The following is a 19,685-nucleotide window of genomic DNA, read 5'->3' as shown; positions in this document are numbered from 1 at the left end:
GCATGCTTTGCACAGACCAGATACATTAAAGGTGGATGGAAAATCAAAAAGGTATCATTAATAAAATTCAAAATAGTAATTTCAATAGTTTCAGATAATATTCAACCTAGGATAATAGTAAGGTCATGTATTATTCATCTATATTTTATATATGTAAATATATATATATATATCTTTATATCTACATAAAATATAGATATATAGAAATGTAGGGACAGTTTTCCAAAATTAATAATCCTGTTAAAAATAAAGTGATCCTACAGTGATTTTAATAAAGATGCCTTCTATTTATTTAAGTTACTTATGTTTTATCAAATGGGTTTCGTGTCTTTTATTTCATTGCCTTCTACAATGCCAGAAGGAATCTGAAAGGCCCAGCAAGAATTTATCATCTCATGGATTAACAAAACTAAGACATAGCGAAATTCTTTTCTCAAAGTTGTAGAATTTTTCAGAGTCTGAATTCAACTCTTCTTGGCTTCTTGGATCTCAATTGTACTCTGTGGCTTGCTCTGCCAATGATAGAACTGAGGAAAGATATTTTAAAACAGCTTCACATGCAATCTGTGATGAAATTGTGCAACCCAGAGAGAGAAACCTAGGTTTATGTTCCAGCTTTGGTTAGTCCCAGCTCTACCACTAATTAGCTTATATGACCCTAAGGAAGTTACTGACATTTCTGGGTTTCAGCGTCTGCCTATAAAAATGAGACATCACACGGAAAAACTATATATATAAGTACGTACAGTGATGGATGTTAACTGAACTTATGACAATCATTTTGCAATATATACAGATAACAATCATTATGTTGCAATCCTGAAACTAATATAATGTTAGGTCAATTGCACCTCAATTTTTAAAAAAGAAACTAAAAAATGCAACTACAAGTAAAAGAAAGTGTTAATTAAAAACATTAGAAACTTATGTGGAGGTGAAGTTTCCTATTCTTACACCTGAGAGAGGCACAAACGAAGCAAACGGACCAGCTGGTCCCTGAATCAACGACAGAACCTTCAGACTAGTTCTCAAGGCCGCAGCCACTACTCCTGTAGGGTCAGGACTCATTTGCATATCCTGGGCTAGCTCCTTGCTGTTGAGTGTGGTCCAGAGATCAACAGCTTTGGCATCACCAAGAAGTTTGTCAGAAGTGCAGAGTCTCAAGACTCATCCTAGACCTACAGAATAAGAGTCTTCACTTTGGCAAGATATGCAGATAGCTTTTATGCACATTAAAGATTGAGAAGCAGTGGGTTACATCATCTCTTAGATTCCTTAAAGTTCTCAAAGTCAATAGACTGTGGGACATAAAAAAAAAAAAAAAGGAATTTTTTAAGGATCTTGGGTAGCTCTCCAAGTCTGCTAAACCAGGTCTTCAATGTCTATATGGTAAAGCGGTAGAGGAGTCCACTGGTAACTTCTTGTGCTCCCTTTTCAGAATGCTGAATTAATCACAATCAAGGCACCGACTTGATTTGATAAACCCCAGGGGGAGAGTGAACCGGAGAAAGAGTGATTAAATCCACTTTAGTCAGGGATTCCTGTACAGTGGTGGCCGACAACTCCTGGACATTTAGCCAATTTCATGGTGATTTACTGCAGCCAGAGTTTGCCAAATGCACCATCTACTCTCACATCCAACCCTTGTTGGGAGACTCCTATTAATCTGACACAGCCTTATCAAACATCTCTCTGTTCCATTTTAACACCAAATGACCCTTCTCTCTGAGATCTGCAGATGATGGTAGACAGTAAATGATTAAACTTTACAAAATGCAGGCTATAGGTTGAGTTAGGAAATGAAGAAAATTATGAATTTATGGAGATAAGAAAGAACATCAAATCTAAGCTGATACTTTGGTAAAGAATATCAGCTAGACTCTGTGTCAAATATTGAAAACCCTCAGATGATGATGATGATAACAAAAGACCTGGGTTCAAATCCTAGGTTTGCAGCTTACTGGCTATGTGGCTGAATATGTTATTTCTCTGGACCTCAGCTTTTGTCACCAATAAAATTTTAGAGAACTATAAGAATATCTAGTAACTAAGAAGCTCAAACTTTCATGAGCATCAGAATCATTTGGAGAATGTGCTAAAATTTAAATTCTTGGGTCATCAGAAATTCTGATTCAGTAAATCCAGGAATGGGCTGGGGTTCTGCATTTTCTAAAGTATTGATTCTGATATTGTGGTCTGAGGATGACCCCCTATAAAATGCTACTCTGAGGCATTGGACGGTAAAAATTTAAGTAAAAATAACTTGTAAACCCTTGGTAAATGTTAGCTTTTTAGATATACTAGTAGTATTTCAGAAGTGTTTTGTTCAATGTTACATATGGGGGAGGATCTGGGATGAAACAATTTCCAATGCACCAGAATGGTTTCCTGTTTACTAGTATTTGTTAGAGTACATTGTAGAAAAATGCAAGGGATTGAGGAAGGATGCAAATCAAATTATTAAATATAATCAAGTCAAGGAGTGAAAGGCAGTGCTGACAATGGGCAGGTTATGCCACAGAATTGGGAATTTTGTTATTTCATTGCTGTGTGTCTGTGGATAGTCAATCTACCTCTCTGGATATCAGCTTCTTCATTTATAAAATGAGAAGATCAGCTCATATTAAGGATTAAATTGCTATTGTTATGTCATAGCCATGTATATTCTGGCAGGACAGAAGAGCTCCTTGCTCTTTTTTTCCCCTGAGATGGAATGTGCCTTTTACTCTGTGAAGCTTTTTCAGAACATGCATTTAAAGTTAACACCTCAGTAGCGAGAAACTCTGTAGCATGTATCATGTGTACTATGTACTATTCATTCTGATTATGTCATATAATTTAAAAGAATATTTTAGGGGCAGTGGACTGTTCCATCAGACTGGCTGACAGAGACAGTTGCTTCTGAATTCAGAAACAAATCTTGAGAAATAGGAAAAGTCAGAGTTCCGCGCATGTTCCTTTTCATAATAAACTTCAATTTTGAGGTTAGCGCTTAAGAAATGCTTACTTTCCAAGTGCTTCCTCATATTTCCTCCTGCAATCCTTACTATCTTGAGGGTAGAACAGTAAGCTCTATTTTAAAAGTTGGGAAACTGCGGCTCAGAGAGCTTTCTCAGGCTGACATATCTAATAAGTGAGAATTATGGGCCTTAAATTCAGGACTGTCTCAAATTCAGAATTGAGTAGTTTTGATGAAGCTGGGGGTTTCTGTTCTCTTAACAGCTGTGGTACTCTCTGAGAGCAACAATTTGATAAACTTGCTGAATGACCAACACATTTGTGATGTTCCTTCTAAATCTTGTCCCTTGTGAGAAGAGTTTAAGGCTACCCTGCTGCTTCGAGCTGTGGTGACGGGAGCAACATGTATCCGAAAGACTGTCAGAGGAATGCAGCCCATGTTGTTGGCATCGGGGAACCAACATTCTCAACTGCCGAAGTAAACAACCCTGAGGGGGGTGAGAAAGTGTGAAATGCTCCAGAAAGCATATTCACTGCTGAGGACTCTTCTTGCGGGGCACTCCCAGTCTGGCCCCTGGGTTGGCATGCATGCACTTCCGGATTCAGAGATAGTCACCCTGCTGTAGAGAGTCATAGCAATGTCTGGGACTCAGTGGAAGAAACTGACTGTGGGGTCTTTGAAGCTGGTCCAGCTTCCAGAAATTTTTTGCAGCTGAAGCTAGTAGTGGTATCAACAGGCAAAAAAGACAGCTTGTTTATTGCTGAGGGAGATTTCGAAATTATGTCAGCTTCCATTTTTGTTATGTTTCTCTTGGTGCTTTTTGCCAAAATTAAACAAGCATCAAGCAATTCTGTAAACCTCTTCTCAGCAGAGGCCATTAAAAATTTCTAATTTCTTTAGGAGCACAAGACTTGCTAGAGGTACTTTACTTGTTTTGTTTTTTAACAATTTTATATTAATAGATAGTTAATAAAAATTTAATGCCCATCCTTAATTCCCATAGCTGCCCATGGTACACATGGTTTTCTATTTTTATGAATTCTATTAAGAATTCATAATCTTGCCAGAGTTTTCTCAGTAATAATTGTATTCATTATACTATAACTGTTACTACATTTCCTAAAATCTGAGATTTCAAGAACTACAAAATACACCATTAATTCATTGGCAAGTTTTTTATAAAGGAGAAAAGGAAAGAAGCTACATGTTTATAGTATAGGTAAGTACCATACTAACTTCAGGAGCTCTTCAAAAGTGATGCTTCGTCTTAAAATTGAAAACTATCACATATCTTTTCCTTAAAGACTATGTTAATAATCCACAAGTTGGGCTTGACTTCCAGTACCAATCTAACAACATGGTAGTGGTATTGTATTTTGAATTCTAGAATGGAATGGAGCACCTGAAGAGGCAAAGTATTACTAGCGTTTTGAAAAACCACAAAGTATGACATATACACTTTTTCTTTTGTTTGCTAAATTTTGTTTACTGGCAACATGGGACAGAACAGATATGTTTTCAAATTTTAAGTCCTTAGTTGTTCTCATTTTAGGAAAAAACTTAATTGAAGGGAAATGTGTCACAGATGATAAATATTGTCCTCCTGCTAGGACAGGAAATAACCAGATTTTCTAATGAAGAAGGGACTCAACGGGGAAACTGACCAGGTAATGGACAGGAACATGGCAATAAGATTCAAGGGGCTTTGGTCCTGGAAATGTGTTTCATCAATGAATGCCTAGTTGTCTCTTCTATTCACTCGTTTATAAAATGGGGATTATATTTACCTTCTATGTATCTGGTTATTCTTGAGATAATTGAAACACATTGAAAAAGTATAAATACTACACAAGGGCACAATATTTTCATAATCTAATGGAACTGCCTGCTTGGCAACCTGCCACCTCTTTGCATCTTACTATTCAATTACATTCTAATATATCCAATGAAAGAATTACATCTTATTTAGATGGGTTAATTTTAGAATAGGGGTTAAATTCATAGTACTTTTAGTGGTTCCTAACCCAGGAAATTATTTTGCAATATTTCTCTCTATAGTCATTTTCCACATTTTTCCAAAAGGAAAGTTATTAAATAAAATGGTTTTTAACCACAGAGTATGATATAAACTCTGTACAACTGTTTGTAAATTTTTAAATTAATAAGCAATTGCTTGTAGTAGAAATAAGTGAAAGGAGGTTTAATCAAAAGGAGGCTATGGGACAAATGAATTTCAGGCAAGAAGGCTCAGTAAACATTCTAGAACCACATAATTTTTAAGATGGATGAGATCTTGGCGATCACATCCTTATTTTGTAGGAGAGGTTGACTTCTCGGATATTACAAGTACGGCTTACGTGTCAGAATTAAAACTTAAATCTCAAGTCATCTGAATTTCATTTTGCTATACCAAGGTAGAAGATTAATTTTTTAATCTGCAGGCATCCATGGGCATGTCCAAGCTTAAAAAAAACAGTGGAGGTCTTTGTTTAACTGTATCACTGGTGACATCGACAAGAACGTCAGACAGCATGGGCTTGACTGCTCCCAAGGCAGGCTGTTATCTATACAGCCCATACCATTCTCTCCCTCTTTCTTTCTTCTTCCCTCTCTCTCCCTACTTCCTGCTTCCTTCCTTCCTTCTTTTTCTTTCTGATAGCAATAATTATTAGAAATGAGCATGTGCTGTTTACATGTAATTGGATTATTCTGGCTAAGTGATATATGAAGCATTGGGAAAAGTAGGAATTGTATGTGTGTGATTTGTGTCTGGAGGGGTGTGGTAGGTATGGTGCCTAAGGGTGTGTGTCTCTGTGTAAGAAAGAGAGAAGGTAATAAGTGGGTCATAGGAATATACTGGCAAACTGAGTGGCAATATGTATACATGTACACACTCACATACTGTCTTAAATTTTAAAAATAATGTGTGCTCATTAGAACAGTTCAAACAATAAAAAAAGACATAAAAATGGGAGTGTTTTATCATCCCATTCCACTCTCCAAATGTAACCACTGGGAAAATGGATTTTTAATACAATAGTGTTTGCGCTACTGGTTTTACCCCTGGAAAAACAAAGTTGACCATTATCTTGCACTAACAATAATATATTATTTAAGATGGCTTAAATATAAAACATGAAATAATCAATTAAGTGTGAAAAGGAAAAAAAGCCTCAGAAAAATTCATTAGACCATATGCCTAACCTGGAGTTTCAAGAATAATTTTTATCCATTCCAGAAAACCCAGAAATTACAGAAGTATAAATAATTAGACAATATAAAAATTGAAGACTTGTTACAGAATGATTGAGAGCTTGGAAAAAATATCTGCAATGCACATACTAATAAATGGTTAGTATATTTATTATACTTAGACCTCTGAAAACTGAAAAAAGAGAAATGGATAGGAGTAAACATAGACAAGGGGTTCCTGGGTGGCTCAGTCTGTTAAGCATCTAACTTGGGCTCAGGTCATGATCTCAGGGTCCTAGGTAAAGCCCCATGTTGGGCTCCCCACTCAGTGGAGAATCTGCTTGTCCCTCTGCCCCTACCCCACAAAGCTTTCTCTCAAATAAGTAAATAAAATATTTTTTAAAAAAAAAGTAACCATAGGCAATTCACAGGGATGTTGATTTCACCCTATCAATATATGAAAAGTTACTAAATTGCTTAACAAATGTGGGAAATGCAAGTTAAAAAAGATGATAAATTGTGAAGAGAAATCAATAATCAATATTTCTGAAGGGAAAATGAGAAAGAGAATCTGCTCATATAAAAGTACAGACAGATGCAACAGATGCATGAAAAAAAAATCATTAAAGGGGCACTTGGGTGGCTCAGTCAGATAAATGTCTGCCTTTGTTTTGCCTCAGGTAGTGATCACTGGGTTCTGGGAGGTCCTGGAGTCCGGGCCCCCCATACTGGGCTTCCTGCTCAGCAGGGTGTTGGCTTGTCCCTCTGTTCCTACCCCCTTCTGGTGCTCTCTAATTAAAAAAAAAAAAAAAAAAATCTTAAAAAAATGTTTAGAAACACTTTGATTATTTTTTCCCCTCAAAAAGTGGGATTATTAAATGACTATAAACGTGTTTTGAAAAGCAATTGATAATTAGAAGAAGGCAAAAAATTATGTTTCTTGTGGGGGAAAAAAAAAAAGCTTTACCTGATAAGAATGGTAAGAGAAAAAGAAAATACAGAAACTAAACATTTTTTACAAGCTCAAATATATTAATCTTTTCTGGATTTTAGATTTCCTGTCTTATTTTAACTAATACATGTTTATAAAAATGTTTATACATGATTTTCTGCTTTTTATGTATCTTTCCTCTTTTAAAAATATCTAGCTCTTTAATTTGTATAGAATTTAACCTAGAGGAAAGGATGGGTTAGATGTATGGTATTACATTTAAATATTCCCAAATGGTCAGACCATCCAATTACTCACCACTGTTATTAAGTAACTCACATTTTCCCAATGACATTAAATGATACTTTTATTAATAATTTAATTTTCTAATGTTTCTAAGGCAATTTCTATGCTCTTTATTTAGATAGCACTGATTCAGTACTATATCGCATTAATCACTCTGATTTTATAATTCATTTAAACTTCTGGTAGAGCTATTATTTTCTTTTTTTTTTTTTTTTCACAATCCTGATTCTTCACATTTTTTTTTCTTCCAAAAAAAACTTTAGAATTGCTGTGTCAAAGTTCTAAAACAAACTACTAAAGATCAAAACTACGAAAGAAGCCATTGGTCATCCAATGGGATTACCCTAAACTCATAGAATAATTTAGAAATATACTGATTCTCTTAAAATGTTAACTTGTTTTAAAAAAATAAGTTTTTTTAACAAAGTTTTCTTTCATCAAAAACTTATTATTAGGGGCAGGTGGCTCAGTGGGTTAAAGCCTCTGCCTTAGGCTCAGGTTATGATCCCAGGGTCCTGGGATCAAGTCCCGTATCTGGCTCTCTGCTCAGCAGGAAGCCTGCTTCCTCCTCCCTCTCTCTCTGCCTGCCTCTCTGCCTACTTGTGATCTCTATCTGTCAAATAAAATAAATAAAATCTTTTTTAAAAAAATTATTAGTAGTAAAAGGGATCTTTTCTTTCCTTCCAATATTTTTATTATTATCTATATACTCTTTATATAGAAAAGCTGTGAAAACTTCCCTTTCTTTTTTTCTCATGTGGTTTCTAAAAATTTCTCCCACAATCAGTCTTTCCTTCCTTCCTTTCTCTTTCTCTCTCTTTCTTTCTCTCTCTCTTTTCTTCTTTTTTTTGCTAAGTGTGAAACTTATTCCCTCCTTTTTAAATATTCTTTATTTTCTCTCACATAATTTTCACTGGTTAGTAATTTTTACAAAATTAAATAATAGTGTGAATAGTAAGCATCCATTTCTTGTCCTTGCTTTGCTTTTCTATCCTAAGACAAAATGTAAGGGAGAGCTTTTTGCTAGATGAAGAGAAGTAAAGAAACAGCAAGAAAAATATCCATAATTTCCCAATTTTCTAATGTATTTTAAATTTACAACCAAAAATGAATACTGAATCCAAAAGATAACTTTGAATGTCTCTTGGGAATCTACTTAAAGGATGAAAAAATTTTCACCTCTTCAATGTAAATAATGTAAATTAAATATACGTATATATATATATACACATATATGTATATATATATATTTACATATAGTAAATAACACTATAATTTTAAAACTATAATTTTATTTTGAGATGACAGTACGTGCTTATGTTGCAGCTTGCTTTTAATATTCTTTGGATTAAACTTAATATTTAAAGATTTTTTTTCTCCACTGAAATAGTCATTAATAAAATGAGTCCATAGCTTATTTTCATATATTTTTGCTTTTTTCGATACGGTTTTGCCCCTGAAAGTATTTGCTTATAATGTTGGATGAGACTTAATGCTAAAGCCTTCTAGGCTGGAGTGGGGTTATGTTGTTTTGTCAGTTTTCTTTGTTTTTCCTTTGGTAATTGCTCTTTTTGTCTTCTCTTTCTGCTAGGATCAGTTTGCTAATTTATAGTTTCTAAGAATGTCATATATTTTATTTTCATATTCTGAGATCTTTGTATAATTACTTTTTATTTCACCTTTTAAAAGAAACAATAATTGTGCTTTTAAAAAATTTCTACTTTGGCCCTCTCTTTGTTTCTTTAATAAGCTTTTCCTTGATCAATTATTTCCCTGTTCTATTTTCTTAAAAGAACTGATTTATTTATTTATTTTAAATTTTATGTATTTACTTTTCAGACAGAGAGAGAGAGAGAGAGCGTGTGCACAAGCAGGTGGAGCAGTATGCAGAAGGAGAAGCAGGCTTCCCACCGAGGAAGGAGCCTGATGTGGTGCTCGATTCCTGGACCCTGGGTTCATAACCTGAGCTGAAGACAGACGATTAACCTGCAGAGCCACCTAGGCATCCCCAAAAGAACTGATTTATTTATTTATTTATTTATTTATTTGTTAAATTTATTTATTTTCAGCATAACAGTATTCATTATTTTTTCACCAACCCAGAGCTCCATGCAATCCGTGCCCTCTATAATACCCACCACCTGGTACCACAACCTCCCACTCACCCACTTCAAACCCCTCAGATTGTTTTTCAGAGTCCATAGTCTCTCATGATTCACCTCCCCTTCCAATTTCCCCCAACTCCTTTCTCCTCTCTAACACCCCTTGTCCTCCATGCTATTTGTTATGTTCCACAAATAAGTGAAACCGTATGATAATTGACGCTCTCTGCTTGACTGATTTCACTCAGCATAATCTCTTCTGGTCCTGTCCATGTTGCTACAAAAGTTGAGTATTCATCCTTTCTGAAAACAAAGAGGCAACCCACAGAATGGGAGAAGATATTTGCAAATGACAGTACAGACAAAAGTTTGATATCCAGGATCTATAATGAACTCCTCAAACTCAACACACATAAAACAGGCAATCATATAAAAAAATGGGCAGAAGATATGAACAGAGACTTCTCCAATGAAGACATACAAATGGCTATCAGACACATGAAAAAATGTTCATCATCACTAGCCCTCAGGGAGATTCAAATTAAAACCACATTGAGATATCACCTTACATCAGTTAGAATGGCCAAAATTAGCAAAACAGGAAACAACATGTGTTGGAGAGGATGTAGAGAAAGGGGAACCCTCTTCCACTGTTGGTGGGAATGCAGGTTGGTGCAGCCTCTTTGGAGAACAGTGTGGAGATTCCCCAAGAAATTAAAAATAGAACTTCCCTAAGACCCTGCAATTGCACTCCTGGGTATTTACCCCAAAGATACAGATGTGAGGGGCGCCTGGGTGGCTCAGTGGGTTAAAGCCTCTGCCTTCAGCTCAGGTCATGATCTCAGGGTCCTGGGATCGAGCCCCACATCAGGCTCTCTGCTCAGCGGGGAGCCTGCTTTCTCTTCTCTCTCTACCTGCCTCTCTGCCTACTTGGGATCTCTGTCTGTCAAATAAATAAATAAAATCTTTAAAAAAAAAAAAAAGATACAGATGTGAAAAGAAGGGCCATCTCTACCCCAATGTTTATAGCAGCAATGGCCACAATCGCCAAACTGTGGAAAGAACCAAGATGCCCTTCAATGGACGAATGGATAAGGAAGATGTGGTCCATATACACTATGGAGAACTGATTTATTTTTATGTTATTTTATTCCAATATTCTATTTTGTTAACTTATAATTGACCTTGATTAATTACCTTCTCCTGCTTCTTTTAGATATGTTGTTGATTTTTTTTTTTTAACTTTTGAATTGTACATTGAATTCACTTTTTAAAATTACTGGCTAGAAATGTGTTTGAAACTATAACTTTCCCACCATTATTTTAATCACATCCTTTGGAATTAATTAGACAGTATTTTAAATTGCCATTATTTTCTAGACGTTTTTCAAATTATTTTTTATTGTATCTGACATGAGTTGTATACAAATAAGGTTATATAACTAATAAACTTTACTAAATACATTACTCAGGTAATGTTTCTGATATTTTCTCTTTTTATTTCCTATCATTTTATTTGGATGCTGTTTCAAGTTTAATTTTATGAGTTGCATATAAATTATTAATCAATGATAACACTTTTATTTTGGATTGCAATTATTATAAAATATCCCTCAGTTGATATTTTTTACCTCCTTATTATAATGTAATAATAGTTCTAATATTAATACTATAGTCCTAATATTAATACTATGAAAAAGTAATAATATCCAATCCTCAGTTATCCTGATTTGTATTTGTATTTGCCTCAATTGTTTTTGCCTGTGACTTTACAAAGAATATTTCTCAATACCTTTACTTTAGAGGTGTCTCTAATAAATAACATTTTGTTGGGTTTAGTTGCTTAATTTAATCTAGCAATCTTACTCTTCTGATAGGTAAACTGATTAGGTGCTCTAGTTATATATAGCAGTTAAGACAAGCTTGGTCTTAATTCTATTGTCTTAATTTATTCTTTAAATTTCCTTTTAAATTGTCCTTATCCTTTTTTCTGACATCTAGCCTTAGCTACCTTACCTTCATTTTTCTTTATTTCCTTCCTATTATCTGAGGTTTGTATACGATGAATTGTCAGTTCATCACATGGATCCCAATCCTTAAACTTTCATGTTTCAGTGGATGCGACAAATCTGGGAGATAAAATGCGGATTTCTCAGCTGTCCCACTAAAAAGTGTGATTTATGATATCTCATAAATAAAGTGGAATCTACTTTTTTTTAAAGATTTTATTTATTTATTTGACAAAGAGAGAGAGAGAGAGATATCACAAGTGGGCAGAGAGGCAGGCAGAGAGGGGGAAGCAAGCTCCCTGCTGAGCAGAGAGCCTGATATGGGGCTTGATCCCAGGATCCTGAGATCATGACCTGAGCCCAAGGCAGAGGGTTAACCCACTGAGCCACCCAGGTGCCCCTGGAATCTACTTTTTAAGCAAGCACCCCAGATGACCCTAATGTAGGCGGTCTATAGTGCACCCTTCAAGAAACACCATTGTAGTAATTGTAGTAATTGTAGCTATGTTAATTTTAAACATCCTTAATCTTCAACTTCTTGATTCATAAGCCCTAAAGAATAAATGTCGAGTCCTCGCTATGAATTAGGAAACAACACTTTATCCCTCTTCAAGAATATACATCCTGATTTATTCTTTTTATATAATATTTAGTATTTAGTTTTTTTAAATAACTGAATTATCTTTCACTCTATAGCTCTAATTTTTAAAGCTATATAGCTTTAGATTGACATGCCGTCTTTAGTTCTGAATGCTAGCACACTGGCTTTTCCTGTTCTAAGGTTCCTTACTTGGACTACCTTTAATTGGAGCTAGACTTTTTTTTTTTTTTAAGATTTTATGTATTTATTTGACACAGAAAGAGAGAGAGTTCATAAGTAGGCAGAGAGGCAGACAGATAGAGGGGGAAACAGGCTCCCTGCTGAGCAGAGAGTCCAATGCGGGGCTCAATCCCAGGACCCTGAGATGACCTGAGCCAGAAGCAGAAGCTTTAACCCAATGAGCTACCCAGGTGCCCCAGAGCTAGACTTTTTTTATTACGCTTTTTAAATAAGGTTTCGTGGATGCTCTATTTACTAAATCTTGAATACTGAGGATAGTTTATTTGCTTTTGCCTTTATCTATCAACAATAATATTCTTAGTTTATTCTTTTCTCCTCAGAGCCCTATAACATTTTTCCACTATTTTACAAAATTTAATATTACTATAGAGTAGTTTGAGTCTTAACTTTTTTTTTCCTTCCTTAGAAATAAGCTATTATTTCTGACTGGAAGTTTAGTAATGTCAGAAGGATATAACAAGGTGGTAATGAGATTATAATTTTTAACCTTGGAACCCAGTATATCCTTATGGCTTACCGATTAATTTCATCACAGATATGTATAAATATATAGTGTCTAGCATTTTAGTTAAGAGTGTAGTCTGTAGTCATATTTTCTGTTCAACCATTTCTTAGCTGTCTAACCTTAAGCAAGTTAATTACACTCTCTGGGTCTCAGTTCGTCATCTGCAAAATTATAATTACTACAACAAAGGATAATAATAAGAACTATGTCATGTTGTAATATATGTAAAGTGTCTAAAAACAGAAAAGTTATTCAATAAGTATTCCTTATTATTATAATTATTGACATCAGATTTTTCCTATTCCATTTTATTCCATTCTATACTAACAACATGATTCTGCATGTTTAATCTCCTACCTGTTTTACATATTTATTATGTCTTTTTCTAAGTGGTTTTTCTCTCTGCATCTCTCTTCTCTCCATTTGGCACAATTTTCTACAATCTGAACTCTGTGTCACTGCATTGTTTTTTTTGCCACACTTACTCTCTTTCTCACTGTTTACTATTTTCTTTTTTTTTTTTTTTAAAGATTTTATTTATTTATTTGACAGAGAGAAATCCCAAGTAGATGGAGAGGCAGGCAGAGAGAGAGAGGGAAGCAGGCTCTCTGCTGAGCAGAGAGCCCGATGCGGAGCTCGATCCCAGGACTCTGAGATCATGACCTGAGCCGAAGGCAGCGGCTTAACCCACTGAGCCACCCAGGCGCCCCATCACTGTTTACTATTTTCTAAGAAGATTGCTTTGTCTTCACTTTTGCCTTCTTTTTTTTTTTTTTTTTTTTTTTTTTTAATCACCGCCTAGCACACCTTGTTTATCATCCCATCCATGATCTTTTGTTTCATATTCTCTTTCAATTTTTGGTGAGAAAAACTTTTGTTAGAGAAATTTTAATTTATCCTGAAGTATTTTTTTCCAGTAAGGGTTGTTATCTGTCTATAGCATCCTGAGTTCCTTTCCCTCTCTACCTGAGAAGACAGAGACAGAGTAATTTATAGTTTTCTTGTAGAGTTGCCATGCTGTTTCTTTGCTTAGACGCATCTAATGATCTCCCCATCTGCTCAAACATAGCTTGGGTGGATTTGTCTGGATTCTTCTTGCATGAATACTGGCTCTGCTGATGCATCTCTGTCTCTCTGTAGAGTTTCAGTTTGAGTTGAGTGTCGATTGTTTCTGTTCTGTTTTTCTACTGCCATGTTATTCTCTATGGCTTTTTTTTTTTTTTTCTCTCTATGGCTTTTGAATGGAGAGGGCGTAGGTTTTGGTTTCTTCTACCTTCACTTCTTTAACACTTTTTCAGTTGGACACAGGCATCAGTTTTCTGTCTCTCTGCCATTTTAAGGGCTGGGTGACATCATGTATGTGTGTGTGTGTGTGTGTGTGTGTGTGTATGTACCGCCGTATTCTCATATGGTACTAGTAGGTATGTCAACTACAGCAGAACTTTACTATGGAACAACTTGGCAATAATGTGTCACCATTTTCAAGGCACATACTTTTTTACCCAGAAATTCCATTTTAAACAATATATCAGGAATCAATGGTGTACAAACATGTCACCAATGGACTGCTTAGTGTTATTTATAATGGAAAACCACTTGGAAACAATTTAAATATCTAACAATAAGTGCTCATGACATAAATTATGGTACATATATCAATAAAATATCTTGTAGCTACTAGAAATGATGTATATTTATACTTGAATGTACAAAAAAGGAAGTGGAATATAGCAGTATGCAAAATAGGAGAGCATAATTCTTTAAATAAAAGTATGTCATGTGAATAAAAGGCAATGTTAACAATGATTATACCTGGGTGAGGAGGTACAGAAGTTTTCATTGTCTTTTATACATTAAAAAAATCATAAATTAGCTTTATAATTAGAAATATAGTAATAGAACTAAGAAAAAAATGAGAAAGATATACATTCTCTGTTATCTTCTCCAGAATAATAACTATTTACTGAGTGCCCTTTGTCTGGTACTATATAAGGCCCTTTATAGAATTATCTTATTTAACCCCCTCAGCAGCTCCATGAGGCAGAAATTAGTGTTTAGTTTTCAGTTGAGGAATCTGAAGGATGGAAAGGTTAAACATATCTAATGTCACATAGCTCATAAAAGACCATGCCTGAATGTAAACCCAGTTCAGTCTGATTCTAAAAGCCACCATTTTCCCAGCGGACCCTATTGCCTCTGAGGATTGTCACATACATTTTGATGTTTTTACAGGTCACAGATTTATTAGCTCATTATTCAAAGTTTTCAATGCCAGTCCTTATTTCATACACTAAATGTGAACTTAAAAGAGAACTCAAAGAACAGAATAAAGACATAACCACCACCAACAAAAAAGCATAAAAGCAGAAGACATTAAGATTCATACTTCAATGTAAATCATTGAACATTCTCTTTAACATAATGTTTAATGAAATAGGGAAAGAGTTCTTAGGAAATTAGGATCTAAATCGGTATTAGAGAGTATCAACAACTCTTTTAAGTCATCAACTGAAAAATTTAATGCACCAAAGAGGCAAATTGTCTTTAAAATATTCTCACAATCTGAGGATTTTCCTAAATTTTCATATAACTTTGCCAAGTCACTAGAACAATCATGAAGTATACTTTGGTTCTGGTTTTGAAAAATACAACATTCTTCAATTGTTTTCATTATAAACCCGAATTCCAACTGTCCAAAGTGTCTTTTCTAAATGATTAGCATTCTACCCAGAATACTGCCCAACCAAATCAGTCTACTTAAATTTCAACAAGAGTAGCTAGAGTTAAAAACAACAGCAGCAGCACAACACAAATGAAGTTGCCTAAGAGAACAGACACAGTAGGGGCCGGATGTTTAGGGGACTAGGACTAATTTAGTGATGGCAAAATTTCAAATATCTCTTCTCCTTGAATCTACCTAACACCACTGATCAGACTCTGTTACTATGCATACCACAACAAGTAATAAAGTTAAAAGACAGTTTAAAAACACCAAAACAGAGTAGTAATTCAATAGATAAACTATACCTTTCTCCCACCCCAAACACAATAAAAATTTGGAATTAAGGAAACGAGTCAGAACAGCAAAATTAGAGAAGAACATGATACTTAGAGGATACAATAACAGCCTATCAAGCATCAAGTCCTCATAGGAAAGACTTACAGGCATTCACTATCATTCACTGCCTCACCAAGAAATAGAAATTTTTTAAAAATGCAGTTTGGATAAATTGTGGATGATAAGGTAGAATGGCGACAATTCTCATCCTCCTCCAATATGGAGGGTAATATGAATGACAATTTGCCAATTAAGAATTGCAAACACATGAGGAACTAAACTATAAGTATTAGCCAAAAAAAAAAAAAAAAAAAAAAGAAGGGTTTTCTTTGGAATTCATTTAAGTCCAGGGTATAACAAGAAACAATCTTAATTATTGCCTTTTATCTATCATTATAACAGTGCCGAGTCCACCAAGGTAATAGTTATTTGTAAAATATATAACAATAAAGCAACAAGGACTTGATGCAAACATAACATCCCTAGGCATAAATTAATAATCTAGGCCAGAAAATACAGGTCCTTAAATTCTGAGTCAACCAATAGAAAGGATGTATAATTCTCCACCTATTCCACTAACCAACAGAACCACCGAGAAAACTAAGAAATGCCACAGTATATAATGATATTCTAGTCTCTCAGCACAAATGAAAAGGAATCTCAAAATACGAGGCACTTGGTTTCTTTCTCTAGCACAATAATAATGACTGAATGGAAGCTCATTATAGTTATATTAAAAAAAAAAAACCCAAAAACAAACAAACAGGAAAATCCCATTTGGGTCTCATGAAAACATTTAAGTTATTTCCAAGTCTCTGTGGATATAAGTCCATAGGTTATCTGCAAAGACCCCATACATTATTTTACAGGGAAGAGCTAAACAAATTGGCTCCAACAGAAATACAAATAAATGGATTAAAAACTGGCTATCTAACCGTATACAGAGAGAAATCGTAATTGGTAGTCCGTCTAGTTGGGGAGAGGTTTCCAGTTGGGTCCCACAAGGATCGATATTGGGTCCCATTTTGTTTAATATCTTTATAAAAAATCTGGAAAACAAAGTAGAGAATGTGCTAATTAAGTCGACTGATGCCAGTAGTTTAGGATTTGTGGTTAAAGTAAATTGGATATTGATAAATGCTACTGGTCTTTAGAAAGACTGATGCTAACAGAGAGTAGGATTTTGAATTATCTGTATTTTTTTAATATATCATTTAAAGAAAAAAAAAAACTAATTCCAAACACTAGAAATGAATATATTTAAATGGTTTTAGTGGCTTTGCATAACAAAAAAATTAAGAACAATGGATAAAGGCAACACAGAGACTCACAACACCTATAAGAGCAGAATAAAGAACAGTCCCCAAATTGAGATCTTTTTGGCTTTATTTGGAAAACTGGTGGTTATGGGTCCCTCAAAGCAATTAAGGTATTGGAGGCTTTTCAGATTTGTAGGAGTCAAGGTGGTGAAACAGCAGGAGCAACTAAATTCTCAAATATACATACATTTGGTAATTGGCAACAAAATAAACAATGAACAACATAAAGCTTAAAGGAAGAAAGGAGAGTCGAAAACTTGAAGGCACAAGCAAGAAAAGGAAGTGAAATTAATCAAGAACAAATTCTATAAGGAAACACACACACACACACACATACACACAAAAATAGAAGAATGCTAGGGAAAATAGGAAGGGCTCTCCTAACACTAGGGTAGAGATTATATATATAAGACATTATAAATCTCTTTATATATATTATTATTATTTTATTTATTATATATTTTACTATTATCATTAATATATAATATTACTATTATATATTATATATGTGTATATATACATATAATTAAACAACTCCAGAAGACACTTGGAAAAAATATTATGTAGACTTCTTTTTGGTTTGAGGTTTATTTAAAATTCTTAGTATTTTAGAACCTAATTTGTTACATGAAAGTGATACAATGAAAGTGATACTGTTTGTTGGCTATGGACTCTCGTTTGTAAACAAATTTTGTTTTTTTAGGTGAAGTTAACTGAATTGAATATATGGACTAAGGGGGAATCAGCTTTTAAATTTTATGTCATTTTTGTACTTGTTGGCATAGCAGAATGTATGCCAGATAGACTGGAAAAGCCAGATTGAGTCTCAGAAATTTTATTAATTTTGTTATGCAACCTTGGGTATTTTATTCTCCTTAAGAGCCTTAGTTTTTGCATCAGTTGAATGACAAGATAAGAATTGTTTTATGAGCTGCATATATTCTTGTTAAATTAAAAGGGTACAGGAAACCAGTACAGAGAAGAGATTGGAAAAATGTGGAAGTATGTCCTTGAGTAACAGTTGGCTCCCACCTGGCTAGGTTTCCCATAGTCATCCCTCCCTGACCTCAGGACAGAGCACAGTTTAAAAAAATCACTTTAGATGATCTGACAAGCTGTCTGTGTCTCTAGGAAACCATCAAGGGAAGCTAAAAAGGTCAATGCCTTTTCTAGTGACTGATTTTTCCAGAGCATCCAACAATACTTAACTGATTATTTGTGCCCCAGCTTTAGGGGAAAAAAAAAAAAAAAAAGAAAGAAAGAAAGAAAAAGAAATTAGAATTACAGTTGAAAAGAAGGGACATTCTTGATGTGGCATTATTCATGATGCCAACACAAAAGAAAGTGATGTGCAATCAGAGCCCCAAGTAGATCTCTAACCCTTCATGCTGGCTTCAAAACAAAAAAAAATAGAGGAGTATGGAATGTGAGCTGGTCACTGTTTTGTTTTAATTAAATCAAGATGGTTCTAAGTATTCTGGCCTAAGAAATGATAAAGTTTGCAGGTGGTTTGCTATAGATTTTATAGCTAATATGTGTTGAAAATTATTTCCTTGCATTGACTTTAAAACTTCTAACAAGAAGCATTCCTCTGTAGATAGTACTCTCTTTCAGGAATGGGACTGCTCCTTATATGCTAGATATTTACTCTGTAAAATACACAAACAAGCATTGGCTATATGTCTGGAGACTGTAAATTTTACTTTAAAAAGTAATAATTCCTATTATTTACATTATTTTAATATTTTATTACTATTTATCACTTACAGAGTGTTTGCCATATATTGAGGACTATGTTATCCTCTCTACATATTATCATGAACAATCTTCATAATAACTAATGAGAGAGGAATTAACCCCATTTTTATGGATAAGGAAACTGAAGGGTCAGAGAGGCTTGCTTGCTTATTTGTTTGTTTAGTATGTATAGTCACACAACTGTAAATGGAGGGTAAATGCTGGAACTGACTACAAAATACTTGTTCAGAACCGTTGTGCTAATGATAACTTCTGATGTCTTGACATTACACATCTTGATTGAAGATAGTGGAGAAACCACTTGCATCAGGACAACCATCTTATATTTTTCTGGGCCTCAGTTTCCTATGCTTGACACTACAGGATTGGACTACAGCAGGGTTGTTTAACATCAGCATCATCGACATTTGGGGCTGGATAGTTATTTGTTAGGAGGAGGCTGTTTAATCACAGAAGGATGTCTGGAGCATTCTTGGTCTCTATTCTCTAGATACTGGGAGCAGTTCCCTCCTCCCAGTTTTGACGATCCAAAATATCTGCACACATGGCCAAAGATGCTCTGGGGGAAAAAAATCACCTGTTTTTTGAGAACCACCGTACTAGAAGAGCTCTGATATATTTTTTGTTTTCTCATATTCTATGCTTGGAATTGTGGGTTCAACTTCAGCCAAGAGGATGGGCTTTTCACCACTGTGGGGTATTTGC

General features: G+C 34.6%; 1 protein-coding gene across 5 annotated transcripts in view; it reads right to left on the bottom strand.

Annotated features, from left to right (window-relative positions):
* The window catches only part of GABRB2 (gamma-aminobutyric acid type A receptor subunit beta2), a 243,787-nt gene that overhangs the window by 22,252 nt on the left and 201,850 nt on the right, over positions 1-19,685 (bottom strand). For 4 of the 5 annotated variants that reach the window (XM_082724355.1, XM_082724354.1, XM_082724357.1 and 1 more), the window contains one exon: positions 16,839-16,952. The exons of the other annotated variant lie outside the window; for it this stretch is intronic. In XM_082724355.1, the coding sequence (XP_082580481.1) occupies positions 16,839-16,952 (114 nt within the window). The remainder of the gene's footprint in view (positions 1-16,838; positions 16,953-19,685) is intronic. 5 annotated transcript variants of the gene reach the window in all.

This window comes from Mustela nivalis (genome assembly GCF_964662115.1).
Source record: "Mustela nivalis genome assembly, chromosome: 3".
NCBI classification, from domain to species: Eukaryota; Metazoa; Chordata; class Mammalia; order Carnivora; family Mustelidae; genus Mustela; species Mustela nivalis.
The sequence above is the reverse complement of the archived record's forward strand: the minus strand, read 5'-3'. Positions and strand labels throughout refer to the sequence as shown.